General features: G+C 52.9%; 4 protein-coding genes across 4 annotated transcripts; 1 reads left to right on the forward strand and 3 right to left on the reverse strand.

Annotated features, from left to right (window-relative positions):
* Window positions 1–1,886: 1,886 nt before the first annotated feature.
* On the reverse strand, window positions 1,887–4,431 carry CORC01_08831 (beta-chimaerin; the record flags this gene model as incomplete). The annotated part of the gene is made up of 5 exons (XM_022620461.1): window positions 1,887–2,164; window positions 2,216–3,379; window positions 3,428–4,040; window positions 4,106–4,159; window positions 4,213–4,431. The coding sequence occupies 5 exons, from the start codon at window positions 4,429–4,431 to the stop codon at window positions 1,887–1,889; spliced, it is 2,328 nt and encodes a 775-aa protein (XP_022472995.1).
* Window positions 4,432–7,846: 3,415 nt separating this feature from the next.
* Window positions 7,847–8,999, reverse strand: CORC01_08832 (uncharacterized protein; the record flags this gene model as incomplete). Its single annotated transcript, XM_022620462.1, has 4 exons — window positions 7,847–8,028; window positions 8,145–8,250; window positions 8,353–8,576; window positions 8,762–8,999. 4 exons carry the CDS (start codon window positions 8,997–8,999, stop codon window positions 7,847–7,849), a joined length of 750 nt encoding a protein of 249 aa, XP_022472996.1.
* Window positions 9,000–10,391: 1,392 nt separating this feature from the next.
* Window positions 10,392–11,741, forward strand: CORC01_08833 (RNA recognition domain-containing protein; the record flags this gene model as incomplete). The annotated part of the gene is made up of 3 exons (XM_022620463.1): window positions 10,392–11,046; window positions 11,181–11,409; window positions 11,552–11,741. 3 exons carry the CDS (start codon window positions 10,392–10,394, stop codon window positions 11,739–11,741), a joined length of 1,074 nt encoding a protein of 357 aa, XP_022472997.1.
* A 752-nt stretch (window positions 11,742–12,493) lies between these two features.
* Window positions 12,494–13,391, reverse strand: CORC01_08834 (Ras-like protein ced-10; the record flags this gene model as incomplete). Its single annotated transcript, XM_022620464.1, has 6 exons — window positions 12,494–12,557; window positions 12,611–12,843; window positions 12,900–13,080; window positions 13,136–13,194; window positions 13,251–13,283; window positions 13,362–13,391. 6 exons carry the CDS (start codon window positions 13,389–13,391, stop codon window positions 12,494–12,496), a joined length of 600 nt encoding a protein of 199 aa, XP_022472998.1.
* Window positions 13,392–13,580: the final 189 nt, after the last annotated feature.

The following is a 13,580-nucleotide window of genomic DNA, read 5'->3' on the forward strand; positions in this document are numbered from 1 at the left end:
ATCTCTCACTCATCACCCCACAGAGGCAAGAGAAAACGCTAAGGCCAAACATCCAGACCGTCGGTCCATAGTCCTCTTTTTGGAATGGTGAACAAAGGCAAAGGCATTCAGACCCAAAATCTAAACCATGTTGTGAAAAATCTCGTAGTCGTAAGCCTAACCTAGTACTTAGTTCATCCTGTTGTGTGTGATGATAATGTCGAAGGAGAGCAGATCATGTCAAAGACTCTTGTTCTTGTTCCCCACCCCGCAAAGACAAGAGAAGACACAAACACCACACATCTACACCATCGGTCTCTCAATCCTCTCATAATGAGAAAACTAAGGCACAGGAAGTCAGAGCCCCTATCCAAAATCCATCCCTGTAAAACTCGCAATTACAGGCCCAACGCAGCGTACCCATCTAAGCCATTGTACCTTGATCGGATCACAATAGACAGCAGATTCATAAAGGCTTCTTGATCTTGCTCATAACCCCAAAGAGACAAGAGAAATCGTACATGTGAAACATCTATCCCAGCGGAACCTCATCCTTTCAGAACAAGAAATCTATGCCAAACACCCCACGATCGCTCCTCCTCGTCCCGCCACCCCAACGTATTCGTCACCTCAAACAGCGAGACGACAAACGACTATGAACGGCCGAGCTCTGTGTAACTAAGCACTTCATATCTTCTTTAGCCTCAGCACACTGACGCCAAGACGAAAGAGGTCAACCGCTCCAGCCGAAGCGGCTCCCTCGATCAACTCAAGCTACTGCGTTTCCCAACAGCGGTTCTAACTCGTGGGACGGCTGCGTGTGACTCTTCCTCTCAGAAACATGACGTCCCTTTCACACTCACAGTGAGACCCCAGTATTGCACAAAATCCCTTTTATGTCCGAGAACCCGATACAGCAACCCAAGTCTTTGTTCACGGCTGCACTCACATCATTAGTATACAATAGAACATAAGCCTGCTATTCTGTATTTGCGTAAATACCACCTTCTCGTGGCAAGTCTCATCTACGGTAGCTTGCTTGGTCCATCGTCGTGGGATGCCCGTGAGGACGCCCCATGAGGATGAGGCCAAGGTCCATCTCGCTGTTCCAAACTCTCTGCCAACGTAATGAGACTCTATATCCCATTGGGGCCTTTATTATGATGGAAAAGAAAATCTGAACATGACATGTATCTGAATGTTATAGTAGACTAATGCCTTCTGCATAACAGCCAGATCGTTAACTAAGCGCAAGTCAACCGTGCTTCATGCCAACTCAAAAGATGAGTCGACCTTACAGTCGCCGTTATGAGGATCAGGACGTATGTAGGCACCGATCATAGATGACATCAAGCACTCAGCATATTCCAACACTCACACAAAAGCACAAGGCAAACAACACCTGAACTAATTGAATGCTCTCATTTCCAGTCATCCCCTTCATCCAGGTTGCTACATAATCCAGACACCCTACCGTGGGGCCGTCCCCTCTTCCCTTCCCAGGCCCGTCCGCCATCCGACAAGGAGACCATATGAGCAGTGTGACAGAGCTGCAAAGAGAATAAGAGAAATCGAAGAGGACGCTGAATGCGACGCTGTGCTGTGAGATGCTACAGAACCCTGGTATCCCTAAATTGGAAAAGAAAAAGGATGGAGTTCTGAACCCCCAAACGCCACCTATACGCTTTGCTGAAAGCTGCCGAAACCAGACCAACGCATTTTTTTGAATATCCCTGTCTTGCAACCGATCTTGAAAGACATATATCATCGCTGGACGATTATTTGCCTGAATACATGGGTGTTGTATGTACGTTTCGGCCCAATCTGACCTAAATCAGAGAGGATACCTGCGGAATATGTGTAGACGTAAAACAAGAACGCTAACATGAGTACAAGTCATGCCGCAATCATTCATCGTCAAAGATCTCATAGGTGTTCTGCAGGATCGTGTCAACAACCTTGATCTGCCATCCAGCATCGGCGATGCTGGTTGCTGGATCGGTACCCATGACTGTGGGTCCAAAAATGACGGAGAGGTTGTGGGAGTTCATGCGATTGACATGGGAGTTCTCCATGATGCGGTGGAGGTGCAAGGTCAGCGAGCGCAGTGTGGCGTAGTGGGGATCGGGGAGGCTGTTGATGATGGCGTGGAGGGAGTCTCGACGGACAATATCGTCTTCTTGTTCTAGGAAGGGTCAGTGACACTCAAAACCATCAATAACAGAGGACAACTTACTGGCTGCCTCAATCAACTCGCTATGATGCTCTGTAGTGAGCAGGGGATTAGGGAGATCACGCAAGAACTGCTTCAACAGGCCAGTAACACTATTGACGTCATGGTAAAAGTTCTCAGGATTTCTGAAATCCAGCGCGGGGTTGCTCGAGTCGGTGTCGAACATGGTCTTGAGCCTGTTGATGTGCGTCAACGAGCCGGACTGTCGGTAGATGCCCTCGACGCCAAGTCCATAGAGGTCCACTGCCTGGATACACTGATAGACGACCATAGGCACAGGCAAGCCGTCTCGCTCGTACAAGCGAGGCAGGCTTAGCCCGAATACGGGCCTCGCGGCATTGGGTGACGGTCCTGGCGGACCGCCAAGAGGAGGGGACTGTCTGTTCTGTTGCGGGTAGCCTCCTGCACCTGGTGGTGGTCCCTGGGGAGGGTACTGTTGTGCCTGGTTGCCCTGGTGCTGCTGAGGAGGCTGATACTGACTTTGTGGTGGCGGCGGCGCCCGTTGTTGCTGTTGCTGCTGCGGCGGAGGCGACTGTGAGGTCTGGAATGGCAAGGCTCCGAGTTGTGGTGGTCCCTGCGAGGACATGGGACCGCCGTTGTATGTTGGGCCCACAACACCAGAGTTGCGGTTCGACTGGAACTGTTGCTGTTGGCTAGGCTGGTTCAGCATGTTGTTTGTGCTGAAGCTACGGCCGTGTTGCTGTGCCTGAGGAGAGGGATGCTGCTGCTGAGACGATGGTCGTGACTGTTGGGCGGCCGGCATATTGGGCGGTGCAAAGCTTTGGGGAGAGTCAGATGGCGGTTGGAAATTGCCAGGTCTAGCAGGAGGTGGCATATCTCGTTGCTGCTGCTGACTTGGCCCTGCTGTCGGACCAGAGAACTGTCCGGACTGCGTCACCTGAGGTATGTTTGAAACCGAAGCATTGGGCTGGTGACCCATTGCTTGCTGCCGCGCGGTCGCCAAGATCGGGTTCTTCTCGTATTTGACCTCGCCATTGTTATTGGCCACCTTTGAATGGTGAGAAGCCAGGTAATCATGTAGGTCCTTTTCGTTATTAATGGCTAGAACGGCCTCGCGAAGGCTGCGCGGTCCTCCACCAGAACCCTGTCCCTTGATGGGGCTGATACTAAGGCCGTTACTCAGGAGCAGCTTCTCGTTAAAGGACGCTGTGATTGCGTTAGCTCAGACTTCTTCAGGAGCGATGTATGGCCTACCAAACTTCTGCATTTGCAGCGCCAGACCAGAGTCCGTCTCCTTAACCAAGTCCTGCAGAGCAGAGATGGCCTCCGGTCTTGTCCTAGCAATCAATTCGGCCTTCTCACTTTGCAGCGTCTGCACCTTGGCCTGGTAGTCCTGATCGGCGCCCTGGGCTTTGCGCAAAAGATCCTCCTCGTGCTGGGGGCCAGACTTGGACTTCAAGCTGAACATCTTGCCACTGTTCCTGCTGGTGTCACCGGTGCGAGCGCGGTCGTACTCCTCGGCCAAACTGTCGTATTTGGCCTTGGATTTGCGCATGGCAGCCTCCAGTTCTGCCACCCTGTGTTCCGCCGCCAAGCCGTTCGCCTTCCACCCCTTTCTGCTGCGCTCCGCGACGGCGGCCAGCTCGAGCAGGTCGTCGTGCATCTGTTGTAGTGAGAGGGCGAACTGTGTCCCATTTTCGGCCATGCGCTCGTGGATGTACATCATTTCGCTGTAGGCCTGCGCGAAAGAGCCCTGCCTGTGGTCGGGTTGGTGCATTGTTTCTTGGCTTATACGGGATAGCTTTTTGAGGGAGGAGGCGTGGCTTTCTTCGATGTGTGATCGCTTCTTGAGGAAGAGTGCGAATTCCTTGATTTCTCGTCAGCAGCTGTCGTCCTTGTCGAGGATCGGGGTCGGGATCAAGCCCCGCTCACCTTTGCGGAAGCAATGCTCGCCTTGAGCTGGTTCAACATGGTTGCGATGCCAATCTGGGCCATTGTCAGTATTTGGGTGGTCCGGAGAGAGCGGACGGCCTCCTTACGTCTGATGACAACACTTCTTGCACCTGGCGCGAGATCTCAGAAGGAGGCGCTGGGCCCGTCTCGGCACCAGCGGGCGCGCCGCCATTTGCTGTTGCGGCACCCCCATTCTGAGAGGCAGCTAGAGTTTCTGTGTTTCCTAGCGACATGCTGCTTGCTCTGTCGCGCTGTTCGTTGTGGGAGGGTAAGTTGTCGTCGGATGGGGAGCGGAGGTCGGCCATTTTGAGAGGTCGGGGGGATTTGAGCAATGCGGCGCAAGTCTAGTCAGGTAATACGAGATGGAGGCTCGGGCTCAGGTGGCGGCAGGCTGCTTGCGAAGACGGGACGAGGCAAGGAAGAAGCCAGGACAGGCGTCGTTCCGAGGCGTGGAGGGTCGAGATGGGCGAGGGCGCGAGCTATTGCGGCTTTGCTTTGGTGAAAGGTAAATCCCCGGTGCGACGGTGGTGGTGACCGTGAGCGAGGGGAGTAGGGGGATGTGTCTAGGTGGAGAGGCAGGGGATGAAACGGAGGTAATTCATGCGAGAGACTCGATGATGGGTTCGTGGGAGGATGGGTCGTCCAATGTGACCGGTCGGACGGGGAAGTGATGGGTATCGCGCGGATGAAATGTGGCCTGGGATACACGGATGGGCGCGGGACGGTGGTGGAGGTGGTGGTAGTCGTGGTGTGCTGCACAAGAGGACGCCGGTTGTGCGTGGGTACCTAGCCAGCTGCTGGTAACCGGGGGAGCACACGGAGGACGGATTAACGTGGGACGAGTGAGGGACCACGAGCAATCGACGGAGACGACGGGCGAGAGTGGTACGTCAGGGTCTATCTACCTTGGGTAAGGTGGGTTGGGTGGCTGAAGGTATCCGTAGGGTAATTAGGTAGTTAACGTTTAACGGCGTGGACGCGTGGAATTGGAATTGGATTTGGCAAGGTCTTGATCTGGAATAATGCTGGAATGGACAGCGGAATAGATGTCTCGGGCTTTTTTTTGACTCTCGATTTTTTTCAGACGAGACTACCTACCGTGCCGTGGTCTTAGCGTACCTACATCAGGCAAGGAAGCTGGGCCGCAGGTGCAGACTGAAGGAAGGAACCTGACGAGGTCCTTCTGTCGCGGCGGAAGGAAGCTGCGAGGTGGGGAAGGAGACGGGAGAGAAAGAGCGAGGGAGACAGAGGGAAAGACGTGTGTGGAATCGGCAAGCGACAGCTAGAAGAAATGGTCTCGTCGCACGGCCTTTGCGCAAAGATGCAGGTGTTGCTTTTATTTTGTTTCCCTTGGTCTACCCAGATATGTACGAATATTTGAGAGATGCAAACAGAGCACGAGACACCAACCATTCGCCCTCGACGCCGGCAGTTTGCGATGCAGAGGCACTGGCCCATCAAGATGACGAGTGCTGCTGCTATGCGCCTCAAAGATGACCGTCAGTCGGTACGCGATACAAAACCTCACATCAACCGCGGATACCAATGGCGAGTGGCTTTCTCCAACCTCGAGGACGATTTCAGTTGGGATGCTATGAATAGACGCGAGGATGTCGAGCGTAGCGCAATCAGATCGGGACCCTCCCTGGTGACAGCCGACTACTCTAATCTCCTCCCCTCCCCAATGCCACCCGCAAAGTCAGGGAATGAATGGTCGACTTCTTTTGCTGAGGCGTCCCTCACTCCACTATCGGGGCTAAAGCGAATAAACTGGATCGCCAGCCCCTCTACATACGGATACAACTCCATTCGAAAACCACACAGACCTCGCACCACCCGCCACCGCCGCCCCAATCGACAAAACGGGCACGTAGTCTCTTTCGAGCTTAGCTCCCCTCAGTTGAGAGCTGAGCAATGCCCGTGCCCGGCGTTGAAGATGGATCAAGGACGTGGGATGTTTCTCAATTTGTTCAACTTCTGGTATCAAGGTGTAGTAGGAGCATTGTAGTTCACCATGGGGCGACGCGCACAACGTCAGCCCAGTGACACACTGCTAAAAGATAGCACGCAGCCCATCGTGCAGGTTTAATTCACTTCGTATACGGATATATTGGGCTCTTGAGATGCCTCGAGTCGGCCGCCGATCCAGGACGGGCCCTGTTTCGCGAGGCTCGTATCCTCATCCGTGGTCAAATCTAGCTGAGGTAGTTATTTCTAGCTCGAACATCGCTATTCACCAGCGGCTGCTGTAGGTGAGTCTGTTGAATAGCCGCGCCGAGGCTTCCGAGCTAGCCAGGGTTTCGATTCCTTCAACGCTCGACAATGGAATGTTGCCAATTTCTTACTCTAGAGGCGTTGATGCTGGCTCGACTTACACTGCAACAAGGCTTTGCAACTCTAGCAAGAGTAGAGCTTTACTATAGCACTTTCTCTTGCACAGTCCGGCAAATTGCTCTTCAATTCGACCAACATCCATCCATCGACTGAACTATCGACAGTCACCGAGAGCTTATCCCCTTGGGCATCCCAAGTCCCGATCTGGCCCCTTCCTCCTGTCATCTTAAAACTGTCCCCTCAACGTCGATCTCGTACACAATGTATCATGCCTGCCCTCCCATGTCCCAGACACCATGGTAAGCAAACATCCAACCTGGCATCCCGACTCTGCAACAACATTTCTTCATACCCCCCAAATCCCAATTTTGACTTTGCTCGGCCACAACCTCCTCACCCATTGCAACACTCACTCCAACGCCCCTCGCCAAGTTCGATCCGCGTCCCACGGCCGCGTTCGTCTAATCTAGACTTACAATTAAAGTGACGGATCGAAAACCCAAAAAGAGCCCTGGGCTTCGGGAAGTGCGGGCTCGAGACTTGAAGAGGAGCCGAGTTCAACTCCACGCAGGCGATCCTTGCCTTCTAGACTTAGCGGGGAATAGCCTGACTGACTTCAGACCGCCGATCCCAGTTTTTCGGTGATATCAGAATGTTATATATCACCACCACCGCCAACACTCACACACACCGTGTCAGCAACTGCATAACGCATCTGCCATAATGCATAGGATACACTCCGCCAGAGCGTCACAGAGACGAGATGGGGGGATATGCCATCCATTCCGCCATCTATCCTACCCCACCCAAGTAAATAGATCAGGAATCAAAAGCCTTCATGGATGTCGCAGGAGGACTCTCAACCACCAATCTCATCCGCATACGACCGTCTTCAAACTCTACCCATCACCCACCGCTGACGAACTTGTCTTGGTTCACCGCATGCCGGAACAAGCATGAAAGACGTCAGCGTTTCATGCTCTCTTTCACGGTAGTAAAAAAATATCTTAAGATATTCTGACACGGGACGGCAGGGACGTGACGTCTGAATAGCCACCAGCTATCGCTGTGGGTTTCGATTTGATGCCCCGCCTACGACTTCTTAACAAGCCTTTTATATGAATGAGGGACTTGCAAGCTTCTAGCATGTCCTTTTAAGCCCTTTAGCAGATGCTCCTCTCCCGACATCGTGACCACGGTAGTACTGCGTACCAAGACCAAATCCATCAAATCATCTCTCTAGAATTCCTTCTTCCAAGGAACTATAGCCTCCTCCACAGCGCCTCGCCTTGCCTCTCCTCCCCTTGCTCTGCTGATAATGTCTCCCTGCTCTGACTACACAAGGCCCTTAATCGCCGTGGCCAGCCTCCCTAACCTCCCCTACATTTAGTAGAACAGCAAATCCAAAGGTTTCTTTTCGTCCCCGTACCGCTCCCTAAACTCCTTCCTCGTCAACCACCTCGCGAGCGGCAGCATCGTATCCTTCATGTCCATGATGCCGCGCTTCTTCTGGTCAATGTGCGACGCGTCCACCACGAGGCGCTGCAGCTTGTCCAGGGATAAGGCTCCTGTATTTGCAAATACCTGGTCAGTCCTTTCCCTCCGTATGCATGACAGATTGATGTGGTGCCTGGCGAGTATGTAGAATGATAAGGGTCAGAAATGGAAGAAATGACCAACGAACCATTGTCTGCCAACTCCATGAGTCTGGCGGGGGTGCCGACTGCGATGCCCGTCCGCGTATTTTGCAGGAACTTGACCTGCTCGTCTACCTTCATGTGCTTGGCAAACTGCGATTTTTCCCACCATTAGCCCACGTCCCATCTCAACCCATGAATCGCTACTGGAAATGACAATAGCAATGGCATTGGCAATGGGTCGAAGAAACTCACAAGCTTCGACACGGTGCTCTCCTTGCCCTGGAACTTCCTCAGGGCCCTCACGACGTCCGCCGCCCGCAGCCCCGCGGCGGCAACGACGATGGTGTGCGGCGCGCCCTTGACCTTGGGCGCCGTGAACAGCCTGTCGGGCCTCTCGGCAAACTTTTCGAGGAACCCAGGGAGCTTGTCCAGGGCCCGCGGTTCCGTCCACGATGTGGTGTCCTTGATGGCGTTTGCTATATCCCGTCCTGGTTAGCACGCTCTTTACTCATTTACATGGAGGGAGGAAATTTCTCGCTGTTGTTCCTTTCTTTCTTCTCTTTTTTTTTTGTCTTGGAAAAGGCGATAGAATATGTCCGTGATATTGAAAAATGAGATCCAAGCCGAAATGGTTGGAAAAAGGGGGTGGTACAAAACTCACCAGAGATGGTCAGATCCGACAGCTCAACGGTACTCAGGTCTGTGCCGAAGCGGGTAATCTTCTGCGCGGTGTAGTCTGCGAGCAGCTGGTTGTCCATGACGGCAAAAGACTCGTTGATGCCCAGCTCCCCGTTGAGGAGCGTCTCGTCCACCTGGTACGCCGACTTCTTCTTCTGCTTCTTGGCCTTTTGGCCCTCGCCGTCCTGGCTGGGTGCCGCTCTCTTTTTCGAGTTGGACATTGCTTTTTTTGTCGTGCTCTTTTGAGTTCTGGCTATCCTTATCCTCGTAGCAACGTACTGTTGTTCTCAGTTTCGGTGAGAAATATGTCTTTGAGGGCGAGTATTTTGGCGGCAAAAGTTTTGGGTTTGAGCGTGCTCAGTGAGGATTGGTGTAAGGTAGTTGAATGGGAACTCGGTGCATATGAAAATTTCAGCAAGTCGGGAAAAAGTCAGCCTCGCACTGTAAGGTAGCGTTGGACCCCCACGGGCGACACCTAAGAAGAGATCCATAGGTGCTTGGGCCCGCACTGGAGCTCCCACAGTGTGCAGGCTTCGTCCGCTGAAGCGCAGGTCAACTGCCGACCGAGTACCCAGACGACTCACTCACGTCCATCCAAGGTCAGTTTCCTTCAAGTTCACTACTGAATACTTCTAAGGATACATTCGTAAGTTCTCTTTAATACGTTATCCATTAGATGCCAGTGTAATTACTTTACTCTAACAAATGAGTCAAGAAGTGTTCGTCATGTTGTTCAGGAGATGGATTCGTTGTCCAAAGGCAGCTTGCACGTCTCTTTCGACCTCGACAGAAAAGAGGCACGCGAGGACCGCAGCTGTCACAACAAGAGCGTTCGTGAATGCAGAATTTTGATACTTGGCAGAATTTACCATCTGTCAAGTAGGTAAGAAGTATTGCCTTCTCGAGTTATCCAGGGTTTCGAAGAGAATGAACTGCGGACAACGCCCTTCAACTAAAAGCAACTTTCAATATAACTTGCCCACCAGACATCGAGGAACCCTCGTCTCCTCTCACAGGGCATGAACATCGCCAAGCCAGAGGCTGGGTAAGGTAGGCGAGATGGTACTGCTTCCCAAAGTACCAGCAAGCCAAGCAGTGACCGGAACAGCGCAAGGAAATGCAATGGAACCCAATACAAGACGCAGAATTTCTACACGACTAAAAAGAAACTCGCCGCCCAAATCAATAGCTCCGTCCCGTCCATTCCCCCCTCCCCGCCGAGATCCCGCCTCCGAAAATGCATGCCCCACCAGGCCGCCGAATAGACCGCATCCACTTCGCCGTATGCGAGCGCAGTTGCCAAGCGCGGTGAGGTAAACAGCCCCACAAGAATTTTCTAATCGCTGCCGCTGCTGGTTCTTATCGCGCGTCCCCCCCCCACACCGAAACTTTTTTTTTGGGTTCCCCGATAGCAAAGCAAGTCCAGTCCCTGGGCAACAAATTTCCAAGGTGGAAATATTTTGGTCAAGTTCCTCGACCGCGTCTTTTCGTCTTGCTCCACAGTCGGTGACCGCTACGGGGCTGAAATTATATTTCTGACTTTGCTGTTCATTTGAAAGTCACCCACTCCCACAAGTCCTCTCTTCCGAACCCGACATCCCTCGACAGCAACAATGGCATCCGCAGAACTCTCCAAGAAGCGCAAGCGCGCCGAGGCCACGGCCGCCGCCGTCGCTGACGACGAGTCCACCACCGCGACAAAGAAGTCCAAATCCGAAAAGAAGGAGAAGAAGGACAAGAAGGAAAAGAAAGAAAAGAAGGAGAAGGCTGCTGCCGCCGCCGCCGCCGCCGCCGCCGAGTCTGAACCCGCGACCGAGTTCATCGCCCTCGAGGAATCCAAGGCCGAAAAGAAGGAACGCAAGCGCAAGGAAAAGGAAGCCCGTAAAGCCGCCGAGGCCGCAGGAGCAGCATCAGATGCCGACGCCGACGCAATGGACGTCGACCCGCCCGTCACGGAAGAGAAGAAGATCAAGAAGAGCAAGAAGGACGACTTGGACGTGAAGACGGAAAAGAAGGAGAAGAAGGACAAGAAAGAAAAGAAGGACAAGAAGAAGAAGGAGGAGAAGGAGGCCGAGGAGACTACCGCCGCTCCCGCCAAAGAGAAGACGGACAAGACAGAGAAGAAGTCCAAGAAGGCGAAAAAGTCCAAGGACGAAACCGCTCCCGCCCCCGCCGCAGCACCAGCAGCAGCTGAGCCAGCAACCACCCAAGAAGAAGAAGAGACGCCCGCCGAGGGAGGCAAGAGGGAAAAGTACATTGTCTTTGTCGGTAAGTCAGTCCTACATCTCCCATCCCTTCCTCTCTCACCGCCACGACACACGAAACCCCCCAGTACGCGACCTTGGCACTCAAAAGCTTTGGGTAACAACAATCACTAACCCACTCAACCCCCCCTTCTCCAGGAAACCTCCCCTACACGGCAAACAAGGACTCCATCAACGCCCACTTTGCCGCCTACAAGCCCTCCGCCATCCGCTGCCTCCACAAGGACGGCAACCCCAACGTCTGCCGCGGCATCGCCTTTCTCGAGTTCAGCAACGGCTCCAACATGCGCACCTGCCTCGACAAGATGCACCACACCTCGTTCGACGACGGCCTCTCCCCCGCGCGCCAGATTAACCTTGAGCTCTCGTACGTTGCCCACTTCTTTATCCCCCCCTCCTCTTACACACTCAGCCCTCTTCACACTAAACTTAACCCCCCCAACCCGTGACGCTCTGCCACACCCCCTGAAGATCTAAAATATGAGGTCCCAAACTAACACCCCACACAGCGCCGGCGGCGGAGGCAAGAGCAAGTTCCGCAAGGAAAAGATCAAGGAGCGCAACGTCCACCTCGACGAGAATCGCCAGAGGCGCATGCAAAAGGAGGAGGAGTACAAAAAGGAGAGGGCGAAGCAGGGCGGCGCCAACAGCCAACAGGAGAGCATCCACCCCAGTCGCTTGGCCATGATGTATCAGTAGACGGATGACATGTGTTTGTGGTCGGGGGGAGGGGGGTATAATTTGGTCGATATGTTGAACAAAAGCTGTGGTATATAAAAGCTGGATCTGGATAGCTCTGGATGAAGGTTTGATATTGGATAACAGGAGTTGTGGTATAGAGAAAAAGGGTTCGATAGACTCGTCATCATACTTTTGCAACATCAAAGTCTCAGTAGATAACCAAGAGTATTTGCAATGGCAGTCAATTCTCAAGACGAAGATCATCCCTTCCTGGCCCAGGGTCTAAATTCCTCCGCGAAAAAAGTAGTTTCTTTGTGAGAGTGAGTGCTATCTACAGAAAACTTGGGATATCCTTGTGTCATGTGTTGCAAAGCATGCCTGCTACCAACAATTTCCCCCTGTGTCTGTCATTCTCTTCTTTGCCTTTTGTCCCTGAAAGAGAGAAAAAAGCAATAACGAAAGCACGTTGATTCGTCACGCTGCCATGGCCGATCAAGGAGACACTGGAATGTCACTCATGAATCTGCCGTCGCCAGTGAGCAAAATCAGATAATTGGGGATTGTTGCGATCTTTGCAGGCTGTGCTCAGCTGGGCTCTTGTGTGGGTGTGCCTCTGAAAGTAGTGTCTTCTCGGTGGATAAGCGCAAGGCACCGGGTTGTACAACATGGTTGAGCCCCGACGAACAGGCAGTGGAAAACTAGCCGTATCACACACTCCTGTTCGCCAATCCCAATGTTAACCCGCAACGCTTCGCATCGTGTGAAACCAGTTACAAAATCGTGCACTTGGACTTCTTCTTCTGCGTAGCGATCGGACGAGGGTTCAATACGGCACTAATCCCACGTTAGTTACTTTGCCTCTCACTTTTGCACTTGTGGTTCCCTACCGAATAGCCTCATCGAAAACGCTCTTCAGATTTCTCTGCGTTAAAGCGGAGCACTCCAAGTACTTGTGTGCCTTGATCTCCTTGGCACAGACCAAGGCTTGGTCGTAGGAAACAGGCTCCATACGCTTTTGGCGGAGAGACTCGAGGGTGTTGGGGTCCTCTCTCAGATCCAACTTGGTGCCAACGAGAATGATGGGAATGTTTGGTGCATGGTGGTCGATCTCGGGGTACCACTGCATCAAATTAGTGCTGATCTTCAGGTGGTGGTGGTGCAAGGTGCCTGCCGTACCTTGGCCTTGACGTTATCAAATGAAGGCGGGCTGACAATGGAGAAGCAAATGAGAAAGACGTCAGTCTGGGGGTATGAAAGCGGCCGCAGTCTGTCGTAATCTTCCTGACCAGCAGTATCCCACAATCCCAGGCTGATTGGCTTTCCATCAACCATCACACTCGCCGAGTAGTTGTCGAAGCTAGAAGCTCAACGTCAGACCGGGCTCTGTCGTCAATTGCTTTTAGACTGCTTACACGGTAGGAATGTATTCGCCGGGAAAGGCGTTCGTTGTGTATGAAATCAGCAGACATGTCTGCAAGATGGATCAGTCGCGAGCCACCAAGGGGTATGATGAGAATGGAAGCTCACCTTTCCGACGGCACCGTCACCAGTCACCACGCACTACAAAATCATAAATCATTAGCCGTTGGTTCCTTCCCACTGACATCAGGACGATAGCTTTCGGCAAGCGCGACGCACCTTCAACGACTGGACTCCTGGCTGAGCCATTTCTGTGATGTTCTAGGCGATGCGTAGTTGAAGTCCACGATAATCGTTAGTGCGAATAGAGTTCGCGAGTTAAGAGAGGCGGCGTCGAATTTGGAATCGATCCGAAATGGGCTTCTTCAAAGTCTAGTGACACCAGGTTGGAGGGACAGGGAGAATGGCGAGCGGTTCTCTGGGTGGCGAACGCTCGTA

Source organism: Colletotrichum orchidophilum, assembly GCF_001831195.1.
Source record: "Colletotrichum orchidophilum strain IMI 309357 chromosome Unknown Scaffold_77.1, whole genome shotgun sequence".
In the NCBI taxonomy this organism is placed as follows: domain Eukaryota; kingdom Fungi; phylum Ascomycota; class Sordariomycetes; order Glomerellales; family Glomerellaceae; genus Colletotrichum; species Colletotrichum orchidophilum.